General features: G+C 39.0%; 2 protein-coding genes and 1 long non-coding RNA gene across 3 annotated transcripts in view; all 3 read right to left on the bottom strand.

Annotated features, from left to right (window-relative positions):
* Window positions 1-4745, bottom strand: part of LOC307164995 (uncharacterized protein) — a 98530-nt gene extending 93785 nt beyond the window's left edge. The window contains exons 1-2 of the mRNA XM_079882246.1: window positions 4641-4745; window positions 4011-4143 (exon numbers count right to left, since the gene is read on the bottom strand). Coding sequence (XP_079738372.1) covers window positions 4011-4095 — 85 coding nt within the window. The 5' untranslated portion in view covers window positions 4096-4143; window positions 4641-4745. The remainder of the gene's footprint in view (window positions 1-4010; window positions 4144-4640) is intronic.
* Window positions 1-4768, bottom strand: part of LOC307164966 (uncharacterized protein) — a 215302-nt gene extending 210534 nt beyond the window's left edge. The window contains exon 1 of the mRNA XM_079882213.1: window positions 4662-4768. Coding sequence (XP_079738339.1) covers window positions 4662-4702 — 41 coding nt within the window. The 5' untranslated portion in view covers window positions 4703-4768. The remainder of the gene's footprint in view (window positions 1-4661) is intronic.
* A 2256-nt stretch (window positions 4769-7024) lies between these two features.
* LOC307165001 lies at window positions 7025-13738 on the bottom strand. Its single transcript, XR_013822382.1, has 3 exons — window positions 13664-13738; window positions 7313-7385; window positions 7025-7230 (listed from the first exon to the last, which is right to left on the bottom strand). It is a non-coding gene; the product is annotated as an uncharacterized lncRNA (long non-coding RNA).
* Window positions 13739-15202: the final 1464 nt, after the last annotated feature.

Here is a 15202-nt window from a genome sequence, read left to right as displayed (position 1 = left end):
TGTTTCATCTGTCCACATTTTTGCATTTTTGTCAGCGAAGATGGAGCTTTTTGAAAACGCTCTCCTGAGATGATAAATTTGAAAGCGCTGTAGTGTGGACTGTGAAAACGATGAGGCATGTTTAGTAATTTGATGCATATTGTACCCATAGATATCTATGGTTATACCGGCATTGCTGTGCCTGCTTTATACTTTCATAGTGTTGTTAAAGAGAAGTGTTCCTTTGTATAGTCTTCATATTGCATTCCTGCAAAGATGAGTGAAAATTTACTCGCAATTGCTGTCCTGCGGCAAAACATGATGACAACTAGGGTTGCAACGATTCGTCGACGTTGTCGACAAAAATCGATAATAGAAATAGTCGACAATGAATTTCATTGTCGAAGTTGTCGCCAGACATGTTTTTTCCGACCGAGTGAGGCATCTCTCTTCATTACAATCTCTGCCGAGAGTCGCACATGCGCAATAGCTTCTCTGCTGAGCGATAACATACAGAAATGGCGGCGTCCAAAGCAGCAGCTGCGCGTACCAAAACATCTAAAGTTTGGGAGCATTTTAGCCTGGATACGGCAAATGAAAAGATTACCTGCATGGTTTGCAAAGCAGTCCTTGCGTATCACGGCAGCACCTTGGTGATGCACGAACATTTCAAGAGAAAGCACGTCGGACAGTTGAATGAAACGGAGTTTGACTCGCCTCGGTAAGATTTAAATAACATGGAAGCCAATATGTTTTGTTTTGGATGTACATTGTACATTTTATAAGCGTATTTTCGCGTAAAAAAAAAAAAAAAAAGGATTTAACGTTATGCCCGACTGTGCCTGACAAAAGTATTTTAAATTAAATGCATGCAGTCTGAAGAAGAGAGCCACCATGGACCCCTTTCTGCAAAAGAAGCAGACGTGCACCCCACAACAGGCGATTGCCCTCACTGAGTCAGTATTGCAGATGCTGATCTATGATATGAGGCCGCTCTCCATGGTCGATGGTGCTGGGTTTCAACAAATGATAGCCCAGTTCAATCCAGACTACATCCTGCCATCCAGAACCCATTTCACCCACTTGATGGAGCAGAAATACAGTACAACATTTCTGAAGGTAATTGTTTAGAATGCACACACAGTCAGACATATTTAAAAAACAACAACAAAAAAAAAAAAAAAAAAAAAAATCACAAATTGAATTTAAAAACAATTTTATATATAAATATAAATATATATATATATATATATATATATATATATATATATATATATATATATATATATATATATATCTATATATATATATATATATATCTATATCTATATATATATATATATATATATATATATATATATATATATTAAAATAGCTGAAATACATAACTTCGTTTTGGTCAAATCATAGCAGCTGCAATTATTAAAAATGTAAAACTTGTAGAATAGTTGAATAGTTTCTGTTGACATGTAGGTTTTTGCATGTCAAATATTTTCAAAAATCAAATTTTGTGTTTAAAGGTAAAGCAGATCCTAAAAGAGGTAAACACACTGACGTGTGATGTTTGGACCAGCCGTGCCACAGAGGCATATCTTGGAGTTTCGTGTCATTTCATCACCAAAGACTGGCAAATGAAGACTTTGAACCTTGCCACTCTACCCCTGGAGGAGAGGCATACTGCTGCGAACATCATGATATGGATGGAAGAGGTGATAGAGAAATTTAACATCTTGCCTAGCAAAATGAAAGCAATAGTACATGATAACGGGTCTAACATGGTGGCGGCAGCTCGACTCCTGGAAGAAAAACACGGTTGGTCTTCAGTCCGCTGTGCTGGCCCCACCCTCCAACTTATCGTCAACAGTGCCCTCAAAGAGCCCAGCATCAACAAAGCTACTGGTGCTGCAAGAAACCTAGTTGAGCACTTTAGGAGAAGTGAGCTGGCAAATTCAAAACTGAAGAAGAAGCAGCAGCAAATGAACACCACAGAGCACAAGCTGATCCAGGACGTCAGTACGCGATGGAATAGTACCTATTACATGGTAGCAAGACTCCTGGAGCAGCGCTGGCCAGTCACTGCAACTCTCTCAGACCCTGAGGTAACACCAAGAGGCAAGCACTACTTTGGACCTGAAACCAGAGCAGTGGGTACTACTTGAAGAGCTGGTGCAAGGGTTAGGGCCTTTTGAATGTGCTACCGTTTTCCTCAGTGGGCAGGAGTATGCTACTGCTTCATGTCTTCCACAGCTGGTCAAAGGGCTGCAACGGTCCATACAGCAAACCCAGTTTGAGACAAGCTCAGGAAAAGCCTTTCAAGCCATTGCAGGAAAAGGAATAAGTGAGAGATGGGAGAATCTTAACACTGTGTCTGCAGAGAGAGACAACCCACTTGTTCTTGCAGCTGCCATCGACCCAAGATTCAGAAAGCTGAAGTTTATCTCACCTGAAGATGGCACAAGGGTGCAAAGTACAGTTGAAGTTCTTGCTATCAAAGAAGCAAAGGCCAAGACTGGGCTACATGATGACCCTGAGGAGCTACAGCAGAAGAAGAGGGGTCATATCCCAGGGGGAAAGTCAGCGCTGGATAACCTGCTTCAGTCTGACACTGACAGTCTGAGTGAGGAAGAGGAGGAAACCCAGGAGGACAAAAAAATCCAAATGGTGAGGAGGGAAGTTCAGATGTTCTTCACAGAGCCACCAATAGCCAAAAAAGAAGACCCTCTCAGCTCAAATGAGGGGCGTTTTCCCACACTGTCAAACCTAGCAAGATCTCTTCTGTGCATTCCTGCAACATCCACCCCTGCAGAGCGAATCTTCTCAGCAGCAGGAAATATCTGCTCCCAGAAGAGAGCAAGTCTCACACGAGACCATGTGGATATGCTGACTTTCCTTAATATGAATAAACTGAACGACATAGCCTGAGCCTCATGTTGATTTTAAACTTGGTCTGTCCACCATGACAGGTTTGTGTCCAGGTAGTATCTCACAGTCCATGTTTACAACTTAAATTCAGACGACTCTGAAAGCTTATTTTAAAACCGTTAGATTTCATAATGTTGAGACGAGTTGTAAAGTTCTTTTGCAACAGATTGACCACTGAATGTATCTCACAAAATGCACTTAATATTTTTGTTTACTGTTTTATTGCTGCTAATGTGCCTGCCCCTGGTTTACAGGAAGAAAATGTTTACTTGATTTTAATTTATTTTTTCTTATAAAACAAATGTGCCTGTCCTTTATAAAAATGATAGAGTTTCTTTATTTATGCATTTATGTCTATACTGACCGAGCACTGTGCCTAATTGGTTTTAGACAGTGCATTTTTATTTACTTTTAGTATGAATCGGCCTATCAGCAGCAAAGTTCAATAAAATATGCATTTTTCATTGAAGTACCCCCTTCTTTCTTGTGTTTACTATCATTTTCCACAGAATTAAAGCAATCTCATGCTAAATTTTAGAATTTTTTTATAATTATTCGATTAGTCGACTAATCGTTTCAATAGTAGGTGACTAGTCGACTATTAAAATAAAAATGCAGCCCTAATGACAACTGCGTTTAAGTCATGTGCTTTTGAGTGTGACTGTGAATGAGTGAATGGTGAGATATTTTGCAAGTAAAATGATAGTGCCAGAAGAATAGCGCGATAACTTTATTAAGTCTGCTATCTCGGTATGATCTTGTTTATGCATGGGCAGTAAGCTGACTTAGCAATTTCAGATGTTTCGCTTGAAAACGCTAGTGTGGACGGAGAGCGTCTTCATATGAAAATGCCGTTTTCAAATGTATCCGTAGCCTAAGCAGTGTTCATTTAACTTTAAGGATTTTCCTCTCTATGGTCTGTGAATATTTTTTTATATTCACATAAATATATAAAATTATATATAATTATAAAATCTTTTCCCTTTTTTTAAACCAGAAATCTTGCATCTTCTTTAATGGTTCTATCACTGACGAGTAGAATAAACTCATTTTCCTTAGGCCTATACAAGCTTCTTATTTCACTGACAATTACAGAGAATGAAACTAACCTGTTTGTTCCTCAGTTTCTTCATGTTTCACTAGGAAAGCTTCTTCAATCTTTATGTCTTCACTCTCCTGTTTAATAAACGCCATCTTTATTATAGTGACACGTGGATCTCAGATGTTTCTCCAGGAGTTTTCCTGTGTGTTTGGAGAAAGTCATGTTTAAGATGAGAATAATTAACAGAAAGAAAAATAAATCCACAGTAAATCTCTGAGAGCGTCTCAATCAGCTCTAGTTCAGTAGTTCAGCGCACTGGTGAGGGAGTCAGTCAGAGGGAGAGTTAATGGACTTAAATAAACTGATTAGCTAAAAACAAAACACTCAAGCCATAAATTCTACATCTTATTTAGGTATGATTTATATTAGATGTTATTTTTAACAATATACACTTTCATGAAACATTTGCTAGTGGTTTATAAAAGTTGTCATTTGTTTGTATTCTCGTTATAGTTGAATCAGCTGGTTTCATCAGCGGTGATTCGACCAAAGGAATCGTTTTGCGAAGCTTTAGATTCAAATGACTCGTAGTTTCGAAAAGCTCCGTTTCTCCATCACTTCTTGTGATGAATTCGTGTACGATAAACTGTTTCACGATTTAGGGAGCGAAATGAGAAGTACCCTTTCTGTTATTCACGTGTGGATGCGTATTACTTACAAAATAACCTTCATTAATGCAGTGTTACGCTCAATAATCATTAATTCATTTCACATTGCTTCATTCAGCTGCATCACAAACGCAGGAGCGCGGCGCACCCGTATGATGTCACATCGTCACACCAAAATAAAAGTCCTGTTCGCTCGCAAACAAAGCATTCTTGGTGAAATACACATTTACCGGTCTATGTATTTTGTCCAATGATGTGTTAATAAAATATATAAAATCTACCAATTGAAGAATTTAGAACTATATTTTTAACTAGCCATTTTTCCTGAAATAATAACAAAACGAATTGTTCCAAACATTAAGATGTTATATAGAAACTATGGTAACACATTAGTTTAGGGTTCAATTCTCACTATTAACCAGGCTTGGGAGGGTTACTTTAAAACTGTATTCCGGTACAGTTACAAATTACTTAATAAAAAAAGTATTCAGTAACGTAATCCAAGTACTATAATATGAAAGTAATGTAACTGATTACTTTTGGATTACTTCAAGGTCACGTAAATAAATAAAGTCAAGCAAGAAGAAATATTATTAAAAAATATATATATTTAGAATTAAGAATTTGGTGCAGTGTACAATATTTGCTAAATATACACACAGGCCTGAATATATATTTATTCAAAGGGATATACAGACATCTAGTGGCTAATGTATGGTATTACAGATTATTTTGTTTTATTTTTAACTAATTTTTAACTAAAAAATAAAAACACAACATTTAAAATTTTTACACAATCTACATATTAGTTTATTTTAAAATAGGCCTACATGTTGACTAAAGCCGTGATCTTTCTTAATTTGCCTGACTGAACTTGTGGCGTTGGCAGTGGGAGTTCCCCTACGTTACCTCCTAGACAGCGAACATCCCGTTACGCGAGAAAAGATTAAGAAAGGACATTTTGGGTACTAAAAAAGATACTCTCCTAATTTCTACAAAATAGCAGCGGAATTTCCATGAATTAAAAGCGATTTTACCCGCAGCCCAGCTAACACAGTTACGTTGTGAAGACGTAACCGGACCGGACCATATTCGTCGTAGCGACGTACCTCATAACGTTCCAGCGACGTAACTTTGTGATTCCCATAATCGTCGTGGCGACGTTATAGTGGTACGTCGCAAGAACGTGATGAGGACGTCTCAATGACCAAACTGGCATGTTGCGAGGACGTAACATCAAAGGACCATATTCGTCGTAGCGACGTACCACATAACGTTCCAGCAACGTAACTTTGTGATTCCCATAATCGTCGTGGCGACGTTATAACTGCACGTCGCTAGAACGTGAGGAGTACGTCTCGATGACCAAACTGGCATGTTACGAGGACGTTTCCTCAAAGGACCACATTAGTCACAGCGACGTGCCAAATAATGTTCCAGCGACGTAACTTTGTGATTCCTGTATTCGTCGTGGCGACGTTATAGTGGTACGTCGCTGGAACGTGGCTGGTACTTCCTAACGACCAAAATACAACGTCCACATTTATTTTTAATATACTTCTCACCTTTAGTCCTGGGAATTAAGATGTGCTTGATCCATAACCTCGAAATCCACATAGAACTGATAAACTCAAACATTTCATTCTCTGCTGTAAAACCTTATAAATTCTAATAGGGAATTGTGTACTATCGTTTCCAGTTAATACATTTAGGGATCAATACATATATGTAATGGAAACAAATACAAACCCCTATTAAATTCTAAATAGAAAAAACCACACTGTATTCATTTATTAATCAGAATTTATTCAGTGCTAATTTGTACAATTACTAAGCCAATACATTTTGAACATTAACGATTTTTAACCATGTAAAGTGTTAACAAGTTATGAGTGCAGAAATGTAACATCAATTAATTAATCAAAAAACATAATCAATGAATAATGTAGCCAACTATTAAAACATATTCTTTTTATTGAAAAAAGTGTTGTATCATCAGGGGTGTAGTTAAATAAAAATCAATACTCTTATTGATACTACTCTTTATAATTTGGTGGAAAAACAATAAAGACCTTAAAAAAAAAAAAAGATTCAGCAGTTTCTTTATTATTAATTTTATTTGCAGAAATAGGTTAAATTGTTTCCTGAGTGTCCTGTGAGGCTCCTGCTACAAATGTCTGGTGGTAATGTGCTTCATTGCTTCACTACCAGTAGCTAAACCTGAACAATGCGAATATTACCAAAGATCTATAGTCCTTGAGCTTCTCTGAAGCTAACAAATAAAAAAAATATTGTTAGTAAAGAGTAAAGATATGTAAAAAATTAAAATAATTCTCTCCAGTATTATTTCACCCACCCAAATATACATCAAGAGTTTTTTGTTCAAGAAAATGAGCATGATGACTTTCTCAGAGAGAATCTGAGACCTCTAATTCCTGACTGTGTCCCAGCTCGGCCAGCTGAGGTAAACGCTCCTTCAGGCAGTGTTGAGGAGGCAGATGGAGATGATGGAGAGCTGTGGGAGAAGAGGAAGAGTGTCTTTCTTACCCCACCAGCGGAGGGCAGGGTCTTCTGAGGCACGGATAGGAGGAGGGTCTCGCTCTATATATTCACTGGAAGCTGAAAAATAAATTGTACCATGCTATTGTAGTCAGGTTTATAGCTTTTTGTTAGAAAGGTATAAGAAAATTGTCTAACTTACTTGTTCCTCCTCCTCCTCCTCCTCCTCTTCCTTATCCCGGGCTGCACTGTCACCTCATCGTCCTTCTAGGCAGCTAAAACAGAGGAGAACTTTATTAATGTTGCTAATCTACAGCTTTTAATGCTTTTGAAAGTCATTTATGCTCACCAAGGCTGCATTTATTTGAGCGAAAATACAGTAAAAACTGTAATATTGTGAACTTTTATTACAATTTAAATAACTATTTTCTATGTGAATATATGTTAAAATGTAATTTATTCCTTGTGATCAAAGCTACATTTTCAGCATAATTGTGTGAATATATAGTGAAGATCAGTCTTCAATGTCACATGATCCTTCAGAAATCATTCTAATATGATGATTTGATGCTCAAAAAACATTTATATTACATTCTAACATTTCTAATACTATCCAGTCAAGTAAGTGACGTCATCGATTAACAGCAAATACATTTATCAGTTGGTTAAATTAATTAGCCAACTTCGAATCACCCATTCAACTGCCAGCAAATCCTTTACAAAACTAACAAAAAATCTCACCTACACATAAAGATGTGATTAAAAGCCCAAACTTTTATAAACAAGAGCTTAGGTTAGCCTGACAGTCAGGGCCTGAAATTAACACCCGACCACACGCCAAATGCGGGTGAATTCTGCAATTGGCGGGTAACACTGTCAATCTACCTGCCACATTGGCAGGTAGCCAATGAGAATCGACCCTTCGCGGGGAGTTTGATTGACGGCGATCTGGCCAATCATAATCCGCCGAATTTTTTTTTGTCCGACAAAGCAGTCAGGAGAGTTCAACGTTGGGTGATTTGAACTTGAAAAACGGAGTGTACTGAGTAAGCCTACTGACATCTTTCCGCAGTTAAAACTTCATTCCTTCTTATGTTCATTCATGTTTATTTTATGCTATAAATTAACTAGAAGGAAGAGATGATCGGTTCACAAGCAGCTTTAACTGAGGCACCACAGCGATCTGTCAAGACACATTACAGAGCCACAAAATGGTATTGTCTAAATTTCTTTAAAAATGACCAAATTTTAACGTTGATACTTTGTTTAAAATCAAAAGTAACCAGGACTGTCTTGTCTGTCAGCGTGTTGTCAGTGTCTCTGCTGCGCGATGTGGTTTTCATTGCGTGAGATCATGGTTTGGCGTGAGCGCGGTCAGGCGCGGTGTAGCTTGTCGGACATAGCAACAGTAACTAAAGCGGCTGGGTCTTTGCGTTTTTTTTTGGGTTTTTTTGTTTGTTTTTTTTTAACTGTTGTTATTTGACATTTAAACGAAGTCAGCCATACGCACCAAACGCGAATATGCGTCTAAATCTTTTTACAGTCTATGGTCTAAATTCGCGCCTGACGCGCTATTCGCCTCCGGTGTGAACGCACCATAACGGTTCCTGAACGCTGTAACTAACAGCTGCCCAGCGATCAACACAGCCGCGTGTGATTTGTTTACATAGCCTACGAGCTGCACTCGGTCTATATCTGTATTCTAAGAGTTATTATTACTTGTATGGATCTCGTTAATAACTTGACAGCACTTAAATGTGTATTCTTAAGTTACAAGTTAAAGAACAAATGTTTGTGCAATTCCTTTTTTTTCACCTTTTATGAGGCAAAAAAAAAAAAAAAAAACTGGCTGGTAAAAAGTCACTGTGGCGGGTGGATTTTTAAATCCACCTGCCACAGTGGCTGGTGGTCAAAAAAGTTAACTTCAGGCCCTGCTGACAGTTAACGTTAGCGCTAACAGTTAGCTAACGTTACCTCTTCAGAACACGGTTGAGATGCTAACTAGTGCAGCAGATTAGTAAAAAAATCGTTCACTTTGGTATAGAAGCATGAAATTTGGCACAGATACTCTCTAAGGGCCACTATTTTGGAAAAAGGCGTTGGCCACTCAAAAATTCAATATGGTGGCCATTTTGAAAAATGGCCGCCATTGCTATTCAATGCTTATTATATAAATTATTGAAACAGTGATCCAAGCATAAAATTTGATACAAATACTCTCTAAAGGACATAGAAAAAGATGAAAGTTAATAGAAAAGTTAATATAAAAAGATGCTTGTCCCTCAAAAATTCAAGATGGCCGCCATTTTTAAAGATGGCCACCGTTCCTGTCGAATATTAATTATTTCAAGTGTTCAAATGGTGATGCAAGCATAAAATTAGGCAGAAATACTCTTCAAGGAACACTCTTTTGGAAAAAGGTATGTGCCACTCAAAAATTCAGGATGGCCACCATTTTCAAGATGGCCACCATTTCTGTCAAATAGTCATAATGTCTGCTTTGTCTGCCTCCTCTCCTTTGACCTGTCCAGCTTAGTTAAACTTGCCAGGGATATAAAATCCCCGCCGGCATAGGTCTCAGGTTCATTGGAGCACACAAGCCTCTCCACCACGGCAAGGTGTAGTCCACAGAGAGGAAGTGCTGTTAAAAAAGGATACGCTGCTGGTACAGGTTGCACATACAGTGGGGAGAACAAGTATTTAATACACTGCTGATTTTGAAGGTTTTCCTACTTACAAAGCATGTAGAGGTCTGTAATTTTTATCATAGGTACATTTCAACTGTGAGAGACGGAATCTAAAACAAAAATCCAGAAAATCACATTGTATGATTTCTAAATAATTAATTTGAATTTTATTGCATGACATAAGTATTTGATCACCTACCAACCAGTAAGAATTTCGGCTCTCACAGACCTGTCAGTTTTTCTTTAAGAAGCCCTCCTGTTCTCCACTCATTACCTGTATTAACTGCATCTGTTTGAACTCGTTACCTGTATAAAAGACCTGTCCACACACTCAATCAAACAGACTCCAACCTCTCCACAATGGACAAGACCAGAGAGCTAAGGACATCAGGGATAAAATTGTAGACCTGCACAAGGCTGGGATGGGCTACAGGACAATAGGCAAGCAGCTTGGTGAGAAGGCAACAACTGTTGGCGCAATTATTAAAAAATGGAAGAAGTTCAAGATGACGGTCAATCTCTCTCGGTCTGGGGCACCATGCAAGATCTCACCTCGTGGGGCATCAATGATCATGAGGAAGGTGAGGGATCAACCCAGAACTACATGGCAGGACCTGGTCAATGACCTGAAGAGAGCTGGGACCACAGTCTCAAAGAAAACCATTAGTAACACACTACACTGTCATGGATTAAAATCCTGCAGCGCACGCAATGTCCCTCTGCTCAAGCCAGCGCATGTTCAGGCCCGTCTGAAGTTTGCCAATGACCATCTGGATGACCCAGAGGAGGAATGGGAGAAGGTCATGTGGTCTGATGAGCTTTTTGGTCTTAACTCCACTCGCCGTGTTTGGAGGAAGAAGAAGGATGAGTACAACCCCAAGAACACCATCCCAACCGTGAAGCATGGAGGTGGAAGCATCATTCTTTGGGCTTGCTTTTCTGCAAAGGGTACAGGGCGACTGCACCCCATTGAGGGGAGGATGGATGGGGCCATGTATCGCGAGATCTTGGCCAACAACCTCCTTCCCTCAGTAAGAGCATTGAAGATGGGTCGTGGCTGGGTCTTCCAGCATGACAACGACCCGAAACACACAGCCAGGGCAACTAAGGAGTGGCACCGTAAGAAACATCTCAAGGTCCTGGAGTGGCCTAGCCAGTCTCCAGACCTGAACCCAATAGAAAATCTTTGGAGGGAGCTGAAAGTCCGTATTGCCCTGCGACAGCCCCGAAACCTGAAAGATCTGGAGAAGGTCTGTATGGAGGAGTGTGCCAAAATCCCTGCTGCAGTGTGTGCAAACCTGGTCAAGAACTACAGGAAACGTAGGTTCTCTATAATTGCAAACAAAGGTTTCTGTACCAAATATTAAGTTCTGCTTTTCTGATGTATCAAATACTTATGTCTTGCAATAAAATGCAAAATAATTACTTAAAAAATCATACAATGTGATTTTCTAGATTTTTTTTTTAGATTCCGTCACTCACAGTTGAAGAGTACCTATGATAAAAATTACAGACTTTTACATGCTTTGTAAGTGGGAAAACCTGCAAAATCAGCAGTGTATCAAATACTTGTTCTCCCCACTGTATCTGCGAGATGGAAGGCGGAAGGACCATCAGAATTGAGACTGGTTTCAACAATATAGGCGACCAGTTCAGAAAGAGCCATAGGAAATATGGCTGGTTGAATCGTTTCACTCTGTGACTCTTTCTCAAGCCTTCTGAGGTGGAGTTTCTATCTGTTGTACAGATGAATGAGACACAAATGATGGTATTTCAGCTCCTGTGCAATGGCATCAGCACCACTTAGTTGAAACAATTTAGCATCATTCCGTGTTTGTGCACATTCATGTAGTCTGTCATTCAGTTGCAGTGTCATTACCTGACGTAGGTCAGATTCAGGAGATATGTTATCACAAAGAAAGCAAACCTGATCATCTAGACTTTTCTGCATCATGGTTCTGCGATGCTTTGTTTGGCCTTCATCTGTCTCACTACATTGAGCATCGGATTATTGCTTCTGGGCACGAAGTAACTTTGTGGTGTTGAACCGAAGTCGACAATTGTGGTAATACTTCGCTTGGTTCCTTCTCAAAGTAGCTTCTATACCCCCACCTTCATCCAGTCGTTCCAGGTCCAGGGTCATTGGCATTTTGTTCATCTTGTGAAAGAGTGGAATGTTGGTGGCAATCATTTTATAGCCATCATGTTGAGAAACATGATGGGTAGGTGGTGATTGGAGGGGTTCCTTTGTGTCTGTCTGACAAAGACAACATTTCATCCAATCAGTTGGACTCTTGGCTGACATGGGATTTTCATTTGCCATTTTGGGGGTTTGTTGTCTGATTAAGGCCGAGGGGTTATCCTTTTACCACCTCAATCATAGACATAGTACACATTCAGGTATGGGATACCATAGATATCATATAATAAAGGCTAGATGTCTCGTGCGCACTGCTGGCCAATGGAGGTCGACGTCCGCACGTGGTGGTCATCTTACCACAGGGTGCTCGCTCACTCGTAACATGGTGCATGTACTTTTAAATAACCATAACTTGCTCAATTTTCTACCGATTTTCAAACGGTTTGGTTTGTTATAAACGTCAGAGATGTAGTTATGATACTGCATACATATGAATAATTATAACAATGGACTTCCATATGAAAGAATTATAGCCACTTTAATAACGTTTGTAAGAAACCAAACCGTTTGTAAATCCGTCAAGATTTCAGTGAGATATGAGGATTTGTGTGCGTGCTGATCACTCACCTTAATGCACAGCTTCCCTGTGGTAAGATGGCCACTGGTGATGCCGGAAGTGACTCCGCCTTAAGACATTTAGCCTTTATATGGATATCTATGTGGGATACAACTAGGTACGGGTCACCTACACCTAGCCCGATCATTCATCCAGTGCCATTTAAGTCCTGTGTGATCTGTACACCTTCCAGGTAAGCATACATGAACAAGTCATATATTGCCCCGCTTACCCTTGGCTCGGCTCTCCCGCGCTGGCACAACTTGTCAATTCAAATGCAGCTATCTCACTACGTCTATTACTAGCTAATTGATGAGGGGCTGTTAGGCAGCATTTGGGACACTAAACTTAGCTATACTATTACTACTAGTCAAGAACTACAGTGTAAGTAAAACTAGATCAGCTGACACTGAACCCCATGCTGAGTTCCACAGCAGTGAAGTCACCAGTGTTCCCTGGTTGTGTAATGACGTTCACTCTATTAAACAAAACCTTCCTTAACACATTAAATTGAGCTCTGACAGAAATGGTGGCCATCTTGAAAATGGTCGCCATCTTGAATTTGAGCGGCACACACCTTTTTCCATGATAATGTTCCTTGAAGAATATTTGTACCAAATTTCATGATAGCATAACCATTTGAAAAAAAGATGTAAGGATTCAAGAGAAATGGCGGCCATCTTGAAAAATGGTAGCCATCTTGAATTTTTGAGGGACAAGTTTTTTCCAAAAAAACATTCTGAAGTGAGTATTTTCACAAAATGTTATGCCTACATCACTGTTTGAACAATTGACATAATGAGAATTTGACAGAAATAGCGGCCATCTTGAAAAAATGGCCGCCATTTTGAATTTTTGTGTGGCCAACGCCTTTTTCCCAAAGAGTGACCCTTAGAGAGTATCTGTGCCAAATTTCATGCTTTTATACCAATTTGAACGATTCTCTTGAAATATGCCATTAATCTGCTGCACTAAACGGAGTTTTTCGAAGACACTAAACTATTTCTATGAAGTAACGTACAATTTTCAATAGATGTGTGTCAATAACACGTAAGAAAAATGTCAGGAACAGTAGTGTGTATTATTTGTGTGATTTTAGATTAAACTCACCTGAAAGTAGTGAAAACAACAGCGAGAGATGGATTTCTGCTTTTTGTCAGTTGCAGTGGTCCTGCGCCGTTTCCAGTGTTTGAAAGCGACTCGCATGTTCAACGCGCACGCCCATATCAGCCAAGCAGCATTTACATAAATAAACATCTAACACATTAGGCTACATTAATAAAAATCTCATGAATTTAAAACTCATTTTGAAGCTCGACCCGCTCATATGTGCAAAATGCCGCCACTTCACGTGAAGTGTCACTTTTATTTAAGATTTTGTATTGTTTTTACTAACACTCAACCTCCTTAATAATAATAAAAAAAAATACATATAATATTTTAATATATATATATATATATATGTATAACGTTGTATAACTACTACGATAGTACTTGTAATGCAATTTTCTGGAAAGTTATCTGCGGACCAGATGGGAAAAATGGAACTTTACCACGATGTCCTCACAACGTTCTCCATGGGATAAACTAGCGACGTCTTTTGAGGACGTGCCCACAACGTTTCTGGAACGTTAGCCAAGATTCTAAAAAATTTAACTTTACCACGACGTCCTCACAACGTTGTCATAAAGTAATGTCACGCTGACCAAATGACGACTAACTGACGACGTCGTCACAACGTACTGTGTTAGCTGGGAGGCAGCATCGTTTCTACTAGCAGCAGTGATTCAATCTGCGTCTGAGGAGAGTGAGTGGCACACGTTACTGGCAACAGAACCAGGATAATCAAGCAGCGCTTAATATAGTGTTATTATGCCAAAATACTTATTTATTTAGTTTTAAATGAAACCATTGTAATCCTGAAAGTATTCCCCCTTTTTTCAAAATGTAACTATAATCTGATTACAACGTTTTTTGACGTAACTGTAACGGATTACAGTTACTGGATTTTTGCATCCTGATTACATAACGCCGTTACATGTATTCCGTTACTCCCCAACCCTGCTATTAACTAGTTGTTTGTTAGCATCCATATTACTAGGATATTGGTTTATTAGTAGGGGAGCGGGGCTCAACCTAACGCTTTTAGACTTTCTCAGTTTGTGTAAACCTACTTAAGGTTCAGAGTATTTCCCCCCCCCCCACATAAATTTTCCACATGTCTAGTAAAATTATGTGTAAAACATCTCATGCCTTCCTGCGCTTCAATGGTCAAATTCACTCATAATTAAAAAGGCCCGTCTCAACGAGTATCCTAGTAAACATAGTCGGTTATGTCTTAGGTGAACTTTGGTACTGAAGAATAACAAATTTTAAGAATCTCTTTCAAATATGCTTCCATACATAACATCACGGTAAAGAATATTGTATTTAGCTTTTAAGGTTAAGATAATGATTCTGCTCAGCAAAGTTGCAATTCCTGTTTTCTCCTTATTGTCTTTAATGGCTCTTGGAGTCCCAGTTTCACTCAAACTGATGGGATTAGCACACAAATAATTCGTCTATGCAATTTGAATGATAGTGTTATGCTGATTGGGCCTGTTTCTCTTGAGCAAGCCAGATAACCTGCCTAACCGGTTTTCACTTGAT

The sequence above is a fragment of the Squalius cephalus genome (genome assembly GCF_949319135.1).
Source record: "Squalius cephalus genome assembly, chromosome: 9".
In the NCBI taxonomy this organism is placed as follows: domain Eukaryota; kingdom Metazoa; phylum Chordata; class Actinopteri; order Cypriniformes; family Leuciscidae; genus Squalius; species Squalius cephalus.
This window is presented reverse-complemented; position numbering and strand designations above follow the sequence as displayed.